The sequence below is a fragment of the Trichosurus vulpecula genome, chromosome 2 (genome assembly GCF_011100635.1).
Source record: "Trichosurus vulpecula isolate mTriVul1 chromosome 2, mTriVul1.pri, whole genome shotgun sequence".
In the NCBI taxonomy this organism is placed as follows: Eukaryota; Metazoa; Chordata; class Mammalia; order Diprotodontia; family Phalangeridae; genus Trichosurus; species Trichosurus vulpecula.
In genome coordinates, this window is record NC_050574.1 from 190,105,088 (window position 1) to 190,124,255 (window position 19,168).

A 19,168-nucleotide genomic window follows, 5' to 3' on the forward strand; every position below is an offset into this window, starting at 1 on the left:
GGAGTACGGAAATAAGAGGAGTTATTAGGATGTAATTTATAATAAAGATTAGATCAGCTACCCAATTAATTATAAATATAGTAGGGAGAGAATGGAGGCAAGGAGACCTGTTAGGAGACTGATGCGATAGTCCAACAAGTCAGGAATGGAACACTTGCCTCACCAAGTAACCTGTCAGAGTATTACTCTTTAGGTCGCATTGATATGTTTCTTGTGTGAGCTATATTTTTAAAAAAAAGAGTATAAATATTTAGTATCTATGAATATAATATTTTTAATGAGAGCACAGACTACATAAACTTTTTCACTGTAGTGACTGTGCAGAAATAAATCAGATTAAATACCAAAGAAATACATTGGGAACACATCACAAACTAAATAATATTATATTAAGTAATTTAAAAAACAAGATTCAGAAAAAAAATACCAATAGAAAACATAGTTTCATAACCATAATGAGAACCGTTTAAACAATTATTGATCTAATCAAGGACCTCTAAAATTACCACCCAAATGCACTACAATATTCTTTTATTTAGTTTACAGGAGGATTTTATCAGTACAGGTTGCAGAAAGAAAATGTTTAGTACTATTTACAATTTGTTTTAAAACTCTGCTCTATACAAATTTAATTCTGATCAGTATGAACAATATTTTTGTAGATCTACTGCATATAAAGCCTTTTCATCAAAGCGATAACAATGAATAAAATAACCTGATTACATTTAAATGATGTTGACCATCTGGAAACGTTTACATGTATGTTTAAGGGCTGTGGACACTTATTAAATACAGAACACAATGTCAGCCTGTGACTTTAATTTCTGTGAAGGCTAAAGCTATTTATATGGAATATTGTTCTATTATACTACACGCCAATCTATATTTAAATTCTATAGTTAAGTATTTTATAAGATTTTTATTAAATATATTCTACACATATTTGTAATTTCACCCAGGAAGAATTTCTTCCCAGTGAAAAAATATAAAATCTTTTATATTTTTACAGTTTTAGATGAAACTAGCTCATGCTTTAGTGCTGTGCAAATTTCTTGAGCATATCAACTTTTAAATTATTGGTATGAAACAAAAGAATGGCATCATTTTAAATCATGTATGCCTTAAAAATCAGCTTTTGATTTTAATACAATTGCGAGCACTAATACCAAATGCAGATTACATAAACAAAACTAGTACTATGGCAAAGAGGTTGTTTATTTTTTAAATATTAAGAATTTGTTTGAAATGTCTAATGAGTAAGCATGACATTGGACACTAAGGTACAGATGAGAAAAGATTACTGGAAAAAAACCATTTGCTGATATTCAGATACATAAAATTGATCAGTAGATGAGGTTTTCTAATAGTTATGCACAATAATAAAAGCCTATGGACTACAGGAAATTACCCCTCCCATATTAAGGCTAGGAAACACACTCTTTGCCCTATTTGTGCTGTATGAACAAGCACTCGATTACTGTATGACCAAAGAGTGCACATCATAATGAAAACAATTAAACAGCCCTCTGCAGAGTGCTTTAAATAACAGGCACATTGTTTTTTCATTTGTTGCAGTTAAAATAGAGTCACACTCAGTTTAGTTAGTATCCTATGCCAGTGTTGCCACCAAGGTTAACTTTGGTAGAAGTCACTGAACAGTTTAGTTTATTTTCCATTTTTCTCCTGCCCCTTTTCTGTTTAAAAAAAAAAAGTTGGCCATTAATGATCATTATTAATTGCTGAGTGTTTTTCCAGTATGGAATTTATAGTAGATCATTTCTAAGTGTCATGGACAGTTACAAATTCTATTGATGAAAATAATGAAATCATGTCAACCATTTTTAGTGCAAATTGCATTTGGAACGCTTGATTTATTAGTTCTCTGGATGAAGATTTTTATGGCAGCAAAATGGTTTCTGCTCTGGAAGATAACACATTAACTTTTTTTTTTCCTGGATTGACTGCATTCAAAAACCAATGAATTATAAGATTGCTGAACATAAAAATAACTAGAGATAAAAAAATCATAGTGAAAATGTTCTTGAATCTCTTCTTGCAAGAGAGAATGCAACAACAGTGTTCATGTAATATTTCAGTTCCATGGATTTACAGACAGACTGTTCCTAAGCATGTCTGGAGCAATGTCGGATCTCTTCTATCCCAGCAGCATGAAAGACAAAGACTTATATTACACCACACTTAGCAGAAACATCAGCATTTACAGGATCACACAACAATTGCTTTCTCCAGTCTTTTCACGGTTCCTTTGACCTGTGGAAATTGAACAAAAGACCTATTTACAAGCTAGAAACTGATTTTAAAAAACCACCTTATCCAAGGTAAGTATAGTTATCAACCTAACACAACTGTAAAATTTTGAATTTATATGTACTGGGCAGCTAGGTGGCACGGTAGCTAGAATATCAGGCCTAGATACAGGAAGACTCATCTCCATTAGTTCAAATCTAGCCTCAGACACGGACTAGCTGGGTGACCCTGGGCAAGTCACTGAACGCTGTTTGCCTCATTTTCCTCATCTGCAAAATGAGCTGGAGAAAGAAATGGCAAATCACTCCAATATCTTTGCTAAGAAAACCCCAAATGGGGTCATGAAGAGTCGGACATGACTGAAAACAACTGAACAGCAATTTGTAGTACTAAAGATGCTTTTAATAATAAATGCTTTTAAAAAAAATATTAGCATGTCCCGGAATGTCTGATAATTTGTGTGACAATAACTATTCATAAAGTAAAGATTTCCTATCTTTCCCTTGGAAAGTCCAAGGAAAGCCATGGTAGTTTTTAATGCTTGCCCATGTGACTCTAGTTAGACCCTTCTCCAAAACACAGCTCCCAGCTTACCTTGAGAATTTGGTTCTGGCAATGTCTCTCTAGCCACCAAATGCATCACTGTTGTTTTGCCAAAAGGAAGTTTTAATGCTGTGTGAAAAACAGAGTAATTTGTTAAACATACATCAATTTTTTTTGGCTAACTGAAACCATCTTTTTAACTAGATTAATGCCTTTTACTGAGCTTTAATAAGATGACTGTACTTCCACACAATAGAATTTCATATCTTTAAAAGATGGCAGTTTAAAAATGAAATAATTCTCATGATCAACAGAAAAATTAACTCACTCGCTCATTCTTAACAAATATTTACTTAACATTTACTATGTACAAGGCACTGTGCTAGCATTGTGTGGGTGTTATGAAGAAGAATAAGACACTGCCCTTTTCTTTGTAGAGCTTATAGTCTATTATTTAAAGAGTAATATCTAATTATTTTGAAAACTAGAAGGTGCCGAACAACAGTCTCACATGTTAACAGTTCCATGCCTGATTTTCCAACTACAATACCTATGTAATACCTATCTTTTGACAACTATTGGTTAATCTTGTGAGAAAATAAATTTTTGTTTCCTAGAATTACAAAACTATGGACATTAAAAATAAAATTCATAATTTTTTATCATCAGCATCCTCTACATTTATATAATGCTTTACATTTTTAAAGCTACTTATTTTCACACAGATTATCTCATTTGATTTGGATCGTGTCAGATAAGCTTAGCCATATACTTGTTTTTAAAGGGGAAAGCAACAACTGAGAACCAGAAAGGACAGAACTGCCAACACTCCAGTCTCTACCCCCTCTACCAAGGTCTAGGGAAGTCAAAACCAGGCATCTCCTTTTCCCTCAGGCCACCACAAGAAGGGCAGTGATATGGGGAAGAATGCTAGGTGTTCCCAATTTTAGAGATTCCACTGGGGATGAGCTAGGTACTGGGGGGATGAGAAAGGGAAGAGTATGTGATTATCCTACCTCCAAGACAGACATTCCAGTAGGCTCTCAACTATCCATTATCCTAAATATATAGGTCTGGTCCAGCTGGGACTTCTGTCTTATATAGGATGATGGAAGGTGGGCAGAACTAAAGGCTCCCCTAATTAGCATCAGTTATGGGGAAGTGATCTTGTTAGAGAAATTTCTAATCTTTCCCACCTTGAGGATTGTCCCCCAGCTGCTAAATCTCCCTAGGAATCAGAAGAGATAATGGGTGCTGGGGTTTGTTTAGATACCTGCCTTTTCTCTACAGCAAAAGGTTCTGGCTTTTCACCTGGGGCCAGGCCCCACTAGTTAATCCATACATGACCAGTCTAGGATAAAGGGAGAAGGATCCAGTACCCCTCTTATGTACCCATCTTCCCTTTCTACCACCATCCCTGTCCAAATGTCCATGAAATATGAGGCACCAATCTCTCCCTCTTGTTGCTAGGGATAGGCAAGGCCTAGCCCCAGGCAAAAAGTCAAGACCTTTTGGCCTACCCTCAGCAAAAAGAAGGACAGATCAGTGTCTCATGTTTCACGGACATTTGAACAGGGATGGTGATAGAAAGGAAAGATGGGTACATAAGAGGGCTATTCGATCCTTCCTCTCCCATACTTGCCATTCTAGACTGGCCATGCATTGATTAACTAGCACCCAGCTAGCAAGAATCTATGGACATTTGATAATTAGTTAAAATAAGAAGCTATATTTCCATAGCTCTCCTTTCTTTGACAGTCAAACACCTAAAGACCTTTATAGTTCTTGTCCACATTTCTGCTTACCCCTGGTTCTCCTTCTCAGTTTTCTTTGCTCCCTCCTTGCCCTGAGGGAAGACCAGTTTGAATCAAAGAGTATAAGAGGGGGAGTACTGTCCAATGAGCCTGGAAAAACAGGCTGAGAGTAGGCTGTAAAGGGCTCTAAAAGGCAAAAAGGAATTTTACCTTCTACCATCGAGGCAACAAGGAGTTGTTAGACTTGCCTGAGGGGGAAATCAATGGTCAGACCCATATTTAAGGAAAATGATTATGGCAACAATGTGTGATGGCCTGGAGTGACCAATGAGGCAGGGAGACCAATTTAAAGGCTGTTCACTAATTCATGCATATTGCAGATTTATGGCTGACTTTGGGAGTCTAAAAGCATATCTTCATCCCTAAATAATTCACTTTATCCAGCAGAATAGAAGCACAGAGAGGTTAATTTTTTTCATTTTGTCTTTGTATCTTTGGTGCCTATCACAGTGCCATGCACATAGTTAAGTACCTCATGAAATGAATTAAAAATGTGGAACACAGCAATTAGGTTAAATTGAAACAAATAGTATAGAAACTGATACAGACACAGAAATCCTAGTTAAATACAAATTATGAATGTGTCTGATATATTACTGAGAGAGCATATTGTGAGTGGGATTCTTGTTCTGCCCTACCACCTACTATTCATATGACTTTGGGAAAGTCAATCGACTTCAAGAGGTCAGTTTTCTAATCTGTAAAATGAGAGAGATGAGCCAGATGATCATTAAGGTACCCTCCAGTTTTAAAATTCAATTATTTGAAGATTCTAATATTTAAAACAAAAATGAAACCTAATTACAGAAAATCTGAACCACAAGGGGGCACCCTTGAGCTGCATTTCCACAAACATTCGTGCAAAAACCCATATATTTTTGTTGCTCACAAGACTAGCAACTCTGCCCTAGAGACAGAATGGCCTTTCCTTATTATTTTTAAGTTGTTTCCTGTCACGTCATGACCACAATATTATTCCAACAAATTATCAAAAATATTGCAACAATATTATGTATACACATATATATATGCACATATATATATACATGTACATACAATGTGTATATGTGTATGGATGTATGTATATAGAGCATTCCTCTCAAATGACAGTCTTCCAACTATGCCATACAGCCTTCTACTACAACAGAAAGGAATCTAATTCATAAAAGGTTAAATACTTAGGTTTAGCAAAATATTAAATATTAAGAAGGAACCACACCAAAAACAAACAGAAAGTAATCTAAAAGAACCAACAAACAAATCCTACCACTCAATGGTTAATTCCTTCTACAAAAATGATTTCATTACCTCCTAGTGTCACATTTCCATGTAGAAATCGTCCTTGATAAATAAGTCGAAGAATGTTTGGACTGCTAACCTGTTCTTCTTCCCAGTCTGAAAAGAAACCAGAGAATTAGTTATGAATTCCAAAAGATAGGTAGGGAGACTGTATTTTTCTTATCCAGTTTCAAGCTTGGCAAGACACAACAAGGAAGGAAAAGTCTTAATAGTTTTTGCAAAGGCATGGATTGGGGAGGGTGTAATGTTATGCACAGTGTATCACTAACAATAAGAGAAATACATATTAAGACAGCAAATTGGAGAAAAATGACAAAAGACAGAAATATTAAAGGCTAGAGGGGCTACAGTAAGGAAGGCAAACTAATACACCAGTTATAGAAAATAGGAATTGATTCAACCAGTCTGGAAAACAATTTGGAATTATGCGAGAAAAGTAAATATACTGTATCACCCTCAAAGAGATCAAAGACATGAGGGGGAAAAATCCACTATATACTAAAATATTCATAGCAACAACACCTCCTAAGGAAGAAAAATAGAGAAGGTATCCATCCATTGATCAGGAGGTAGCTGAATAAACCGTGACACAGAATTACAATGGAAAAATAAATAAATGTGTCTCTATGGCTCTGAGCTTTTACATGACTGATCCTAGAAAGTCAGTTTCTGTTTTGGCTCTTTGCCCTACATAGACTTACTCTAGGAAATCTCCAAACATGGATTCGGTAGGTCTCATGTCTAGGTTTTCACATAGGCAGATAAAAGGGGTGCCCAGCTCCTATACAAGCATTCAAGATACTACAGCTATATTGGGTAGCAATGCAGAATGATGCAGAAGAGGCAAGGAACTCATAGGAGCCTACAGACAAAAACAGAAAACCCTCAGCACTTTAGTGGAGCTCATAAGCAGATTCAGAAAACATAGAAAGCACTCAGATAGTACATAAATGACCCTCAAGGATGAGGTATTCCACGTGAGGCCCATTTTCCCATAGGAAATAGATTTTGGTCATCCTGGGTCTACAAGGTAAGGGTGAATCTGGGCTGCCAGGAGACTATGGCCCCTCTCTCCTCTGCTCATGTCTGTCCCTCCTCTTCTGACTAAATGTATTTCTCTAAAGCCATCTTTGTTTCTCTTTTTAACTTGCTCTCCATTAAGACAGTACAATGCTCTAAATTCCCTGTTCTTAACTTGAGAAATAAGTTGAATTGTTTTATCTTTCTCTGGGAAGATTAGGTGGGGTGGCCAACAACTCAACAAACCTGCAATTGTTTTTTTCCCCCCACATATATAAGGGCCTTGTTGGATTTCTTTCAATGTCAGTAGCTCTTCACAGAAAAAAGCTACTCTATTTCTGGCTTAAGTCCTGATGCTGCCCTATAACCGTAGGCTTATAAACTGTTTTAAAGTTTATAAACTGTTTAAAGTGGTAAGACTGACTTTATTGTGAATATCCCATCCCAATTTCTGCACACTGATAAAAATGCTATTATTTTCAATATCAACAACTGATTCAAACTACTAAAGGAGAATATATTATACTATTAAACTATCTCTTACCTTAGACAGGATTAGACATTTGGATTTTTTTTTAATTCCTATTTTTGTACTCATTGTTATGTATATTACTGGGTCAGGATACAAGTTAATAGACCTAAGAGATGAGCTCCCTTCCTTATCTCAACCTCATAGAACCCTCCTTTTCCTTCAAGGCTTCCTCATGGAAAGCTTTTCCCACTCCTATCCCCACCTCCAGTGGTCAGTACTCTCTCTTTCCTGAAATTAATTTGTATTTACATATCTCTGTGTGTGTGTGTGTGTGTGTGTGTGTGTGTGTGTGTGTGTGTGTGCTTGCGTGTATGCAAATTCTCAAAATAGCATCCCTGGCCACATATCAAGGATTGCTGGAAACCTTGCCCCTCCCACCCCCCCACTAATTTTAACATTACTTGGATTAAAGATAATTGTTAATGAAAAAAATTTACTCCTTTCTCCTCTCAAAGTATAATACAGTTCAAGACAAGTAATACGGAGATTAAATTTTTTTTGTTTGATCTTTTCTTCCTTGGATATTACATAACACTTTTTGGGGTACCTCTCTTATACTCATCTTGTTGTATTCTTCGTTATTGCGATTTATATGAGTAATTAACATCCCATTAGACTATAAGCTCTGTCTTGGTAGGAAAAACATCTTATTTATCTCTATCTCTCTCCAAGGAATAGCACAGTGCTTTGCACATGATCAAATATGGTTGCATATGTGAAAATGTTTTCTAGATCCAACGTATTATACAAATAAAAGGCATTATTATTCAACGATTTTCATAGAGATTTATCTATCACTGTTAATAACTAAAAAGAATAGGAAAGCTATGCAAAATTATATGAAAATGCTAATCTTTCCAATACTCCTAAAATTTTTAAAAGCCCTGTTGTGGTCCCTAATAACTTAGCCACAATCTGTTTAAGTGATGTGACCCAATACAATAAAAAGTCTTTTGCTTCCATCAGTAACAAAATTATCAAAATAAAATAAATCAAAAGGTCACTGATTCAAATTCTAATACAGAAAAAGGCAAGTCTTGGAGATACTCGTTGTAGAAAATGTCTAGAAACTATAAGGTGAATAAGAAGGTGAATAAAGAAACTATTTCCTTCCCCTCCAAAAAGGAGATAAAGTATGTACACAAATAATGGTGAAAACAAGGTAGAATGTGATAAGTGCCAAGAGGAGTACAAATAACAGTAATAATTTTTGCCATTCAGTCATGCCTGACTCTTCATGATGTCATTTGGTTTTTGTTTTGTTTTTTGGGGGTAAAGATACTGGAGTGGTTTTCCATTTCCTTCTCCAACTCATTTTATAGATGAGGAAACTTTAGGTGTCTGAGGCTAGATCTGAACCTATGAAGATGAGGCTTCCTGACTCGAAACCCAACACTAGCCACCCCAAAATAATAATAATAGTTCACAATTGTACAGCACAACTTATGCTTTATAAACTTGGGTCTTTGCAATGATCTTGAGGGATAGGTAGACAGAAGTAATCTTTCTTTTCTTTGAAGAGGAGATTTTTGCCTGGGGTGCATCAGGATTAGAGAAGGCTTCACAGAGAAGCTAGAACTTGAGACGGGTCTTGAAAGTTATCAACAGTAAGAGATTTAGGAAGAAGGTGATGCCATTTCAAGCAAAGGGAAAAGCCTAGTCAAAGCTGCTCCTTCGTCTGGAGAAAAGGATGCTGAAAGAAGTACTGGGGTTTAGTTAAAGCTAGAAAGGCAGTTTTAGCACCAGTCTGTTGCAGCTTCTGGATTTCAGGCTGTGTTTGAATTTTATCTTGTTGGGCAATGGAAGCCATGAAATGGTTAGCCAGGGAAGGTATCACAGCTGTACTTTTACTAGTAAGTCTGTTCTGGCAGCAAAGTACAGAATGGATTAGAGGAAAGGAGACAGTTAGCAAGTCAGTGCAACAGGCCCAAAGAGAAGTAAAATGGGGACCTAAACTAGCCTGGTGACCGAGGGAATGGAAAGGAAGCAACTGGAAGAGCATTTCAAAGGCAAAATATCCCCATCAAAGAGAAGTTAAGATTTGGGGAAATGGTGTTGACAGCAAAAATAAGGAAAGTGAAAGAAAAAAAGCAGGTTTTTGGAGAAGATATTTAAATTTGTCCAGGAATAAATTATATACACATAACACAAGGGTTCCTTGTAGAACTGCTTCAACAAGTGGCCAGGCAGACTTTGAAAAGGACTGAACAATATATTCCTAAGTCTCTTCTTCATACTGCATATAATTTCTCTTCAATTAGTTTTCTTTTAATTTTGCTCAGCCTCATTCTTTCAAAACCTCAATGGCTCTAGGGGCAGCTAGGTGGCATACCGTATAGAGAACCGGCCCTGGGGTCTGGAGGATCTAAACTGAAATTTGACTTCAGACACTTGACACTTACTATCTGTGTGACCCTGGGCAAGTCACTTAACTCAGATTACTTTGTCCCCCAAAAAACCAACAAAAACAACACCACCTCATTGGTTTCAATTCTATGTTCTTTCCAATCACATATATTCTCTTGCCCCTGCCTTCCAATAGCCCTAGGCTTAAAGTTGTTTGAGTGAGGAGCAAATTCTGTCCTAGCCCCAGCCTCAGATAAAACTGCTTGAATTCAGGGACCAACATTCACCTATAGATTACAGGCAGAGGAACAAAGTAGTGACTAATTTTCATATATAGAAGTGGTTCTGCATTAAAAGTTTTGCCCTTAAAAATCCATTTTTCAAAGTCATTTACTAGCTTCTGCTTATGAACTAAGTTAAATCAGCTGAAAAAGTCCTATCACTCTGTCTCTCCTATAAAAATGGCTTAGAAAAGTCCAGAAGAAAGTGGCTAGTCAGATTAGAGACATATTGCAAAGAGAATCTCAGAGGGGGAGAGATCTGCTACAGAAAAGAATTAATAGAAAATGGAGATTTTGTGCCAAAGAGAGGTTTTAGTTTTATTTTAAGAAGTAGGCTGCTTCAAACTGGCTTTTTTAAAACACAAAGGAGAAACTAACAGATTTCCTGACCTCATGACTGTGCAGAGTAGAAAGGTCTTATTAACCTGTAATTATAAATGGCCTTTGAAAAATAGCTTTGAACAATGTATAAAGAGAAGGGGTCAACATGAATTTGCCTCAATTAAAAAAAAAGTATTCTGCTTGTATTTAAATTTTCTTTTTTGCTATGTTTTGGTATTTATTTTTTTAAAAGTAACAACTATCTCATGGTCTTTTTCATAGAGAGAAGAAAAGGGTGCAGATAGAAAGACTTAACAAATACTTGTTTCCTGTACAAAGAAAGTACAGGTAGCACACTAAAGGTTTCTTAGTTTCTAGTTCTAAGGTTGAACTATACTGTTACTCATTCTGATTGTGCTACCGTAACTAATAGCATCAACAAGAGGAGGTAGAAGAGAAAAATGACAAAAATCAAAAAGGCTCCAACAAGATCCTCTGGGACTTGCTTCGACTCCTAAAGACTGAAGGGACTGCCACACGTTTTAGTTACTAGGCTAGCAGCTTAGGACCTCTCTCTGGGCTAGAGGCTGAAGCCTAAAATTGATTTTAAGTATACAGCAAAGTTACAGATACGATCAAGGTAGAGGAACTTCAAATGGAGGCTGTGAGATTAAGACATTGTTACTGCTAATTACATTGTGAAGCTCTTAGCAGGGCTCATCAGAAAGAGGAATTTTATGGCCATCATTATTTCAGTTCCCTTAATGTGACACTACCCTCGAAAACAGACATAGAATCATATAATTTACAGAGATGTAAAGAGCATAAGTCTTATGATCCCAGTTATTCTAAATTATAAAAAACATATAATCAAACATTCATATTGAGAAGAGGCTACTCACCCATTGGCCAATTGTCATATACATGCTTTGCAATATCTGCTGCTGAATCATTAGGAGAAAACAGGAATTCTTTAGTTTTTCCACTCACTAAGATGAGTCGTAAATTTATCTGAAAGGAAAAAAAACATCTTTTTAAAAAAAGACATTATTTTACAGTAAAAAATGATCATATAAAGTCATTTAATTAAATCATATAAGATTTAATCACAACTGTTATGACAATTTTCATTTATCCAAAACAAAAAACTGTTCAACTTGTTCAGTTTACTATGTCCCAAATAACAATGCTACAGTACTCTGACATTTAAGAGCACTTTTAAAGAAGTAAAAATGTAGTAGTCTTATTAGGCTCGTTTTAAATCTACTTCATAAAGAATCTTTTTAAAAAGGTTTGCATTTCTCTTCACATATCCTCAAACGAAAACACTGATATTTTGTTTTAAAATGCCTCTATAATCTTTTAGAAAAACAGTTACCTCCCAAAAGATCTATTTTTTGATGTCACTTTACCTTTATTATCAGTAAACAATAAAAAATTCTATAGACATCACTCAGTCCTACTACTACATCTCAGAAAATTTGTGATTGTTAAAGTGCTATATATTTATATACACGCACAGATGCGCACATGCATGCACACATACACACAATTTGGAGCTCAACCAATACAACTGGACATAACTAAAAAAAAGTTCTAAGACTTACTCAATTATGGATTCTATAAGCATCTCTATTCTGAATAGTTTCACTAAATAAACAAAAAACGTGAATGCTTCTGCTTCACATTTAACGTCTTGAACAATCTAACTCTGGCCCAGCTTTCCAGACATGTACATTCCTGTCCCTAACTCTTTGTGGTCCATCCAAACTGGCCTACTTGTGGCCCTTCACATATAGGATTACAAGCTCCTATCACTCGTCCTTTCTACAAGCTGTCTCCTGTGCCTGGAAAGTAGTCCCTTCTCACCTCTACCTTTTAGAATCCTTTGTTTCCTTTAATGGTTAGTTCAAGCACCACCTTCCACCTTGAGACCAACAAAGACTATGATTCTCCTTAGCTGCTAATGCTTCCTTCCCTTCTGCCCTCCCTCCAACTGTCTTTTAACTTGTACATATTGTTTTCCCTATCTAATTTAATATAAGCTGGGCAGAGGGACTATTTTTTTATTTGTACGTGTATACCCAGCACCTAGTACGGTATCTGTATTAGCCGACATGGTTGGCTCTAATAAATACTTGTTGACTGATATCTTCTCATGTATGTTATAGTGGGTATTCTTTTGAATATGGATTGAACTAGATCCCATTTGACTCTCAAATTCTGTGATCCATATCACTTAATATGGACCTGTGATTTCTTGGCTATGGAAACTTCCTCTATCAATGGCAATGCAGCTCCTTTTCTGCAACTTGGTATTCTGCTTGAAATGATCTGGAGTCTGGAGATTTAATTCTTTGTTTTTAATTGCTCTATTTTATTCCTAGGATGTTTATAGAAATGTGATAATTTCTTTCTTGTTCATGCTTTCTCTAAACTATGATTTCATGTGCAAAATTCTTATACTGTTACAGTTTTCCTATAAATTATTTTAAGTAACTTATGATACCTATGGAAAAATGATTCAATATTTTATTCAGTGTCCAACTTGCTACAAAAAAATCAGGGTAGACTTTAAGGTAAGACTTTTTTCTACTTTAATAAGAGACATTAGTGAGACCTTCCAAGAGCTTCTCCTACCCAATCAAGTCCAGAGAAACTACTTTGCAGATAATCTACATTGATTGTTGCAAATAGCACTGTTTGTTTAAAACCTTGATATCATAAAAGTGCTATTTGTATAAAAACTTAGGAAGTTTGGAATTCATATTGAGTTAAAAATATAGATGCCTAGGCACTACTGATGATATAACTCACTAAGCATTAATGATGAAATCTTAATAAAGGTATAGTTTTGGGTGCCTTGAAGCTTTTATGGTAGTCCAGTAAAGAGTTAATTGGGGCCCAAGCTGGGGTGACTGTGATGTGAGTGGAGAGAAAGGGGTGAATGACGGAAAGGTTGTACAGGTAAAACAATATTTGGCAACTGGTTAGGTATGGAAACTGAAGAATTAAGTAAGATCCATAGGTTGAAAACCTGGATCCAGGGAAGGATGATGGTACCCATCATATCAATAGCATAGTTAGGAAAGGGGGTGGATTTGGGGGAAAAGAATGATGATCTTGGTATTGGACATATTGACTCTGAGGTGCCTGTGACATGTTTTTTTCTTAAATTTGACTGCAGATATATCTTCTTTTTAGATGAGACTAATATCTATATGGCACAAAGAAACCTGAAATATAAATTAACATGCAAGCTTCGTACTACTTGAGGTATATAGAATGGAAGACTGCATATTTGAAATAAGGAATGAATAAAGAACTCATTAATGTGATCATCTGTCCATAATAATGTTTGGGAAATTAAGGAAATTTGATTGGAATACAAGTCCAATTTTCCCACTTGCCAGCAAATTTTCAGATCTTTTTGCCCCCTGGTTTTATTTTCTAAGTTCAAAAGACATTACTCCTTACAAAATAATCTACATATTAAAATTCTACTGAAATCAAAAGTACATGAAGATATTCTATAAGTCTGGCTAAAAGAAAACAACCAGGATGTTGTCAATCTTCTCCTCCAAACTTAAAAAAAAAAAACCCTAAGTAACCTCATTTAGAAATGTATCTTAACTGTCTGGGTTAATATCTGCAACATTCTTAGCATTCTATGCAACAAAACTGACCCATCATATGTTTTATAGACTTTAATTGGCTTGACACCTCCCCTTTCACATTTCAAAATCAATGCCCTAGAGAAAAGCTTTAGATAGTCCATTCCTATTTAAGAGTATAAAATTCCAGCAATTCAGATGGCATATCAGTTCAGGAGTTCAAAAGTGGCTTTCGGCTAAACAATAAGATGCAACAATTTGCAAAAGCTTTAAAAATTAGTTATTTAAAAGATACAACTTGGGGATAAGAAATAGGTCCAGGAGAAGGGGGAAATAAATTAATTTCTGGTAGAGTTTGCCATTCTGATGGGCATTAGAGCTATTCTAAATTGAAAATAGCTAAGTGGGAGGTTTTTTTTTTTCAGTCTGCATTTTCTGCAGACTTCAAGCCTGCAATTTAAAATAAAACACAAATCCTAACTTGCTGAATGCAGATTGTGCACCAGCTGCCTGAAACACGTCAAGGCAATATTTCTTTCAGCTTCTTTGATCTCAAAATGCAATTCCAAATGTGTTTGGGGAATGGAGAGAGTAGTTCTTTTAAAAATAGAGACGCTTTACTCTTACGTTCTTTGCCATTCTCCTTGTAGCTTTCACAAAGAAAAATCATAGCTGAAGACCTAGAGTCAAACAAATGCTGAGAGTTCTTTGCAATTTAGTTATAAGAAAGAATATCAACTTGTGGCTACATGGCTTGTGATAAGAAAAGGTCAAGCTTGTTTCTAGCTGCTGGTCCTTCAGCTTTCACCTCAACCCAAACCAAGAAGCCGAGGGCCCTATTTTCTTGTTCTTTTTCTTTTCTGAGAGCCAACTAGTTGGATTTAAAAAGCGCTTTGAAAAGCAACATGAATCGATGTATACAGTAAAAGTAGGTTAGTGCTAACAGGTGTAACTTCCAAATGAAGAAAAAGAATGAGCAAATAAATTGCTATATTCAAAACCATAGTGAATTTAGTTTTTATCCTTTGCTTACATTCACAACGCTGCCCTGATTTTGGACCCAAAACATGAACTTACTATAGTATTTCAACAATCATATTTTAGATTCTGATGGTAAAAAACACAACAATGAGCTGCTATAATCTTAACCTGGAAAAAAATATCGAGAGCAACAAATGCTTTTATGCTAGAAAATTTGTCACAACTACGTGGTAGGTAGTCTTAGTGTTGGTCATAGCTACATTTTAATGTACTTGGATAAATACCTGCTCAGGCTTGGATAGATTCTATTATCAAAAAGTCTTTCCAGTAAACCTATGCTACAATGAATATATGCGCTCAGTTACCACCACCACCAATCCACCCTTAATGACTACTACCGAAAACAGAGCTGCTCAAATGTAGAACGGGGCTGATCCAGGAGGCAAGGACTCTCCTTCCTAAGAGCATTTCAAGCAGAGGTTGAACGATGACATTTGGTGAATTGTTGGTTGGTCTAGATGGGTTCTGAGACCCTCTTCAAATATGAGATTTTGAGATGCTGCATTGGTTATATAAAATACCCATTTAATGACACATATTTTCATTACTTTAGACCTCAATCAAATTCAATATTCAAGTATTTTAAAGTATCGGCCTGTGTAAAAGACAGCTGCTTTAATAATGGGTTAAATATGAGAACTTTATTTATAACCTAGTATGTGACACATTTAGTATACATGCTTATCTAAAAATAAAAGCTCCACACACTCAAGATGACTTTTTGCTTTTAAATGTGGACTACAGATCCCACTATATTGTACAATCCCTAGGGGATTTGATTTATACGATCTAACCTCTGAATTTTAAAATATAGCTACTTTTTAGGCAACAAGAACTGCTAATGATGTAGAACAGTGGTGTCAAACTCATATAGTAATTGAGGTCATTAATTTGTACATAAAGACCCCTGTGGCCACAGACTTAGTTTTAAAATGTAATGTTATCAATATTTTAATGTATTTTTATCTATTTTATTAAATATTTCAATCTTGTTCCTGCCTCTCTTAAGAGTGCTGCATGTGACACCCATGGTGTAGAACACCATGTTCTTACCTCTGTAAGAATTTATGAAATAACAAAAACATTTTTGCTATATAAAATTTCAAAGCTTGGTTCAATGAACAGAATGCTGGCTGAATCTGGAATCAAAGAACTCTGCCACCTACTGAACCCATCTAGGCCTCACTTTCCTCACCTGTAAAATGAGGGGGAGGTTCAACTAGTTAAAATGGTGTCTAAATCTAGGATGCAATGATTCTCTGTATAAAAAAAAACCAAAACAAACCTCTAGCTGAATCCTCTGTTTGGCATTAAAAGCTCTTCATAACCTGTCCTCTTCACATTTCCTCACCTCCCCCAGTGACACCAGCCTCCACGGATCACTCCAACATCCAGTTCTGGGCATTTTCACTGGCTGTCCTCCTTCCCTCACCTCTACATCCTGGCTCCTGCAGGGAGCCGGTCCCAGTCTCTCTTAATTCTTACGCCTGTTTATCTTAGAGATGATTTGTTTGTACACAGTTGGTTACATGTTATTTCCCCCTGCTCCTTGAGAGCAGGCACTGTCTTTTACTCTTCTTTCTAACTCCAGTGCTTAGCACAGGGCCTGGGAAAAGTAGGTATGTTCATTGACTGAATCATCATATCTACTTATAAAGACAAAAAATGGAGTTTGAAGAAGGTAGTATACCATCTAGCCCACAGAAATTTATTTTTATTTTTAAAGTTTTATACAGTTTGCCAAACTCTGCAGTATACTTTCAGATGTGAAACCTTCCTTGAAAGGTCAGTACAAGGATTGGAAAAACGTGAAGAAAGTATTTAACGGGTTAAATTTCTGGAAAGGGTGATGCACACAACTGTGGGACGTGAATGTTGCCATTATAGAGCTGAGGTTGCCACACTACAGGATATCAAGAGTGCTTAGTTGGGCTGAGATGTTCTCTTTGGGTTTACTTAGAGGTTGATAGAATTTCTTTTCCTCACCATCTTACCTCGCCATGTTCATCATCAATAAAACAAAAAAAAATTGTGGGGCCTTACATAAACTTCAATAGGTGTAATATTGTATTTAGCCAGAAGACTAAAATTAACCCTAGCTTTCTGAATGGTTAAAAATGTTTCAAATTTTATCCTACAATTTTCCTTAAAAATTCCTGTCAGCTGTTTCTGACATGAACTTATTCAAGTTAATGATTTTTGCTCATCAGTCAATATTGATTAGAAACTTCAAATTTCATATTCGTTAAAAACAAGGAAAGTCAATCTGTGCTAGATATCAGAACAGGAACAAATGCAGAATTAACATTTGAAGTACCCTTTAAGGTACTTCATAAAATCCTATTAGTGTGTCAAGAATGTTGTAGTGCGTACACAAAGTGTTCTAAGACAATTATATTTAAATACACTGGGAAATTTTAAAAAGTACAGTTGTCTATAAGCTTCTCTTCCAGTGAATGAGCAAATGAAAAAAAAATTTGACTTACGTGATAAAGAAATATTTTGGAATTTTATCATGATTTAAAGAAAACAATGTATTTATATAAACCTTGATCATAGCCAACATTATACTACTGAGATTTGCATTTTGGGTTCAAGTAGTTAATAGGTAGTGGATAGAAAACCATACTAGGTGGTGGAGTAGATAAAGAAGAGATCCATATTAATTCAATATTGTTGAGACTGCTAAGATTTTATGCCATGTGAGTCTCTGAGTTAGAGAATCAAATTGAACAACTTAACAACAATTCTGTCTGAAGACTAATGAACAATAAGTAGACACCAAAAAATACTGTTAACCTGAATGCAAAATACAGAATAGTACCAGAATTATTCTGAGGTTTTTTTTTTTTCTACTTTAGGTAATGGAATTATATCAAGTGGTGAGGTGGAGCTTGCCCCACCCTCCAACTGCTAGCACCGCCCACCCCCCAATTCCTTACCATTTATGTGTTTATTTTGTATATACTTTATATTTAAAAGCTGTTTCCCCTGATTGCACATCAGAAGGGACTGTCTTTCATCCTGTGCCTAGCACATATAAGGTATTTAATAAAGGTGTACTGATAATTGATGGTACAATGCTACAAATGGAACTCCCAAAGGAGGGGGAAACTCCTAGAGCAGATGGATTTTATAAATAAATTCTTTCAAACATATAAAGAATAATTATTTCCAATACTAACTAAACTGTTAATAATAGTACTCAGCATTTATATAGCACTTCAAAGTTTTCCAAAGCACTTAACATTTGCAAAGTATTTTACAAATATTCTCATTTTATCTTCCCACCAATCCTGAAGGGCAGGTGCTCTTACTATTCTAATTTTACAGATGAGGAACTGAAGCAGACAGAAGTTAAATGACTTGTCCACGGTCACATAGCTAGTATGTATCTGAGGCTACATTTGAACTCAGGTCTGCCTAACTCTGGTCCAAGACTCCACCTACTGTGCCTTTTTAACACAAGAAAAGAAGGTACTCATCCAATCTTTCTATGACACAATTATGGTCTTGATATCTGAACCTGGGAGAGACAAAGCAGAGAAAGAAAACTACAGGCCAATATCCCCAAATGAACATTGATGTCGAGGTTTTAAATGAAATATTAGCAATACTAAGATTATAAATTATGGTCTGGCTGGGTTTAAACCAACCCTTCTGGAATAAATGGTCACCCACCTTTGTTTCCAGGATTTTGCTACCACTAAAAGTGCTGCTGTGGACATTTTTAGTATATGTTAGAACTTTCTTCCTATTTTTTACCTTCTTGGAGAAAATGCCCAGAAGCAGGATTGCTGGGTTAAAGAGTATGAACAATTTAGTCACTTTTCTCACAATTGCAAATTGTTTTCCAGGCTGGTTAGACACACTGGTCAGTGTGCCTGTGTTCCCACAGTCTCCTCCAACTTTTTCTTATCTTTTTGATCAACTTTGACTATTTGCAGGGTATAAATTAAAACTTAGGATAAGTTCTGTGATCTCAGAAACATTTTAATGTGTGTTACAAATGATTTGAAGCATATTTCTGTATGGTCATTTATAGTCTGAAACTCTCCTGCTGAAAATGGTTCATTTCCTTTTACCACT

At 35.7% G+C, this 19,168-nt stretch overlaps 1 protein-coding gene across 1 annotated transcript in view; it reads right to left on the bottom strand.

Moving 5' to 3' along the window:
* Positions 1-258: 258 nt before the first annotated feature.
* The window catches only part of UBL3 (ubiquitin like 3), a 99,183-nt gene continuing 80,273 nt past the window's right edge, over positions 259-19,168 (bottom strand). Inside the window, exons 2-5 of the mRNA XM_036743523.1 lie at positions 11,327-11,435; positions 5,934-6,020; positions 2,863-2,940; positions 259-2,271 (exon numbers count right to left, since the gene is read on the bottom strand). Of these exons, the coding sequence (XP_036599418.1) occupies positions 2,219-2,271; positions 2,863-2,940; positions 5,934-6,020; positions 11,327-11,435 (327 nt within the window). The 3' untranslated portion in view covers positions 259-2,218. The remainder of the gene's footprint in view (positions 2,272-2,862; positions 2,941-5,933; positions 6,021-11,326; positions 11,436-19,168) is intronic.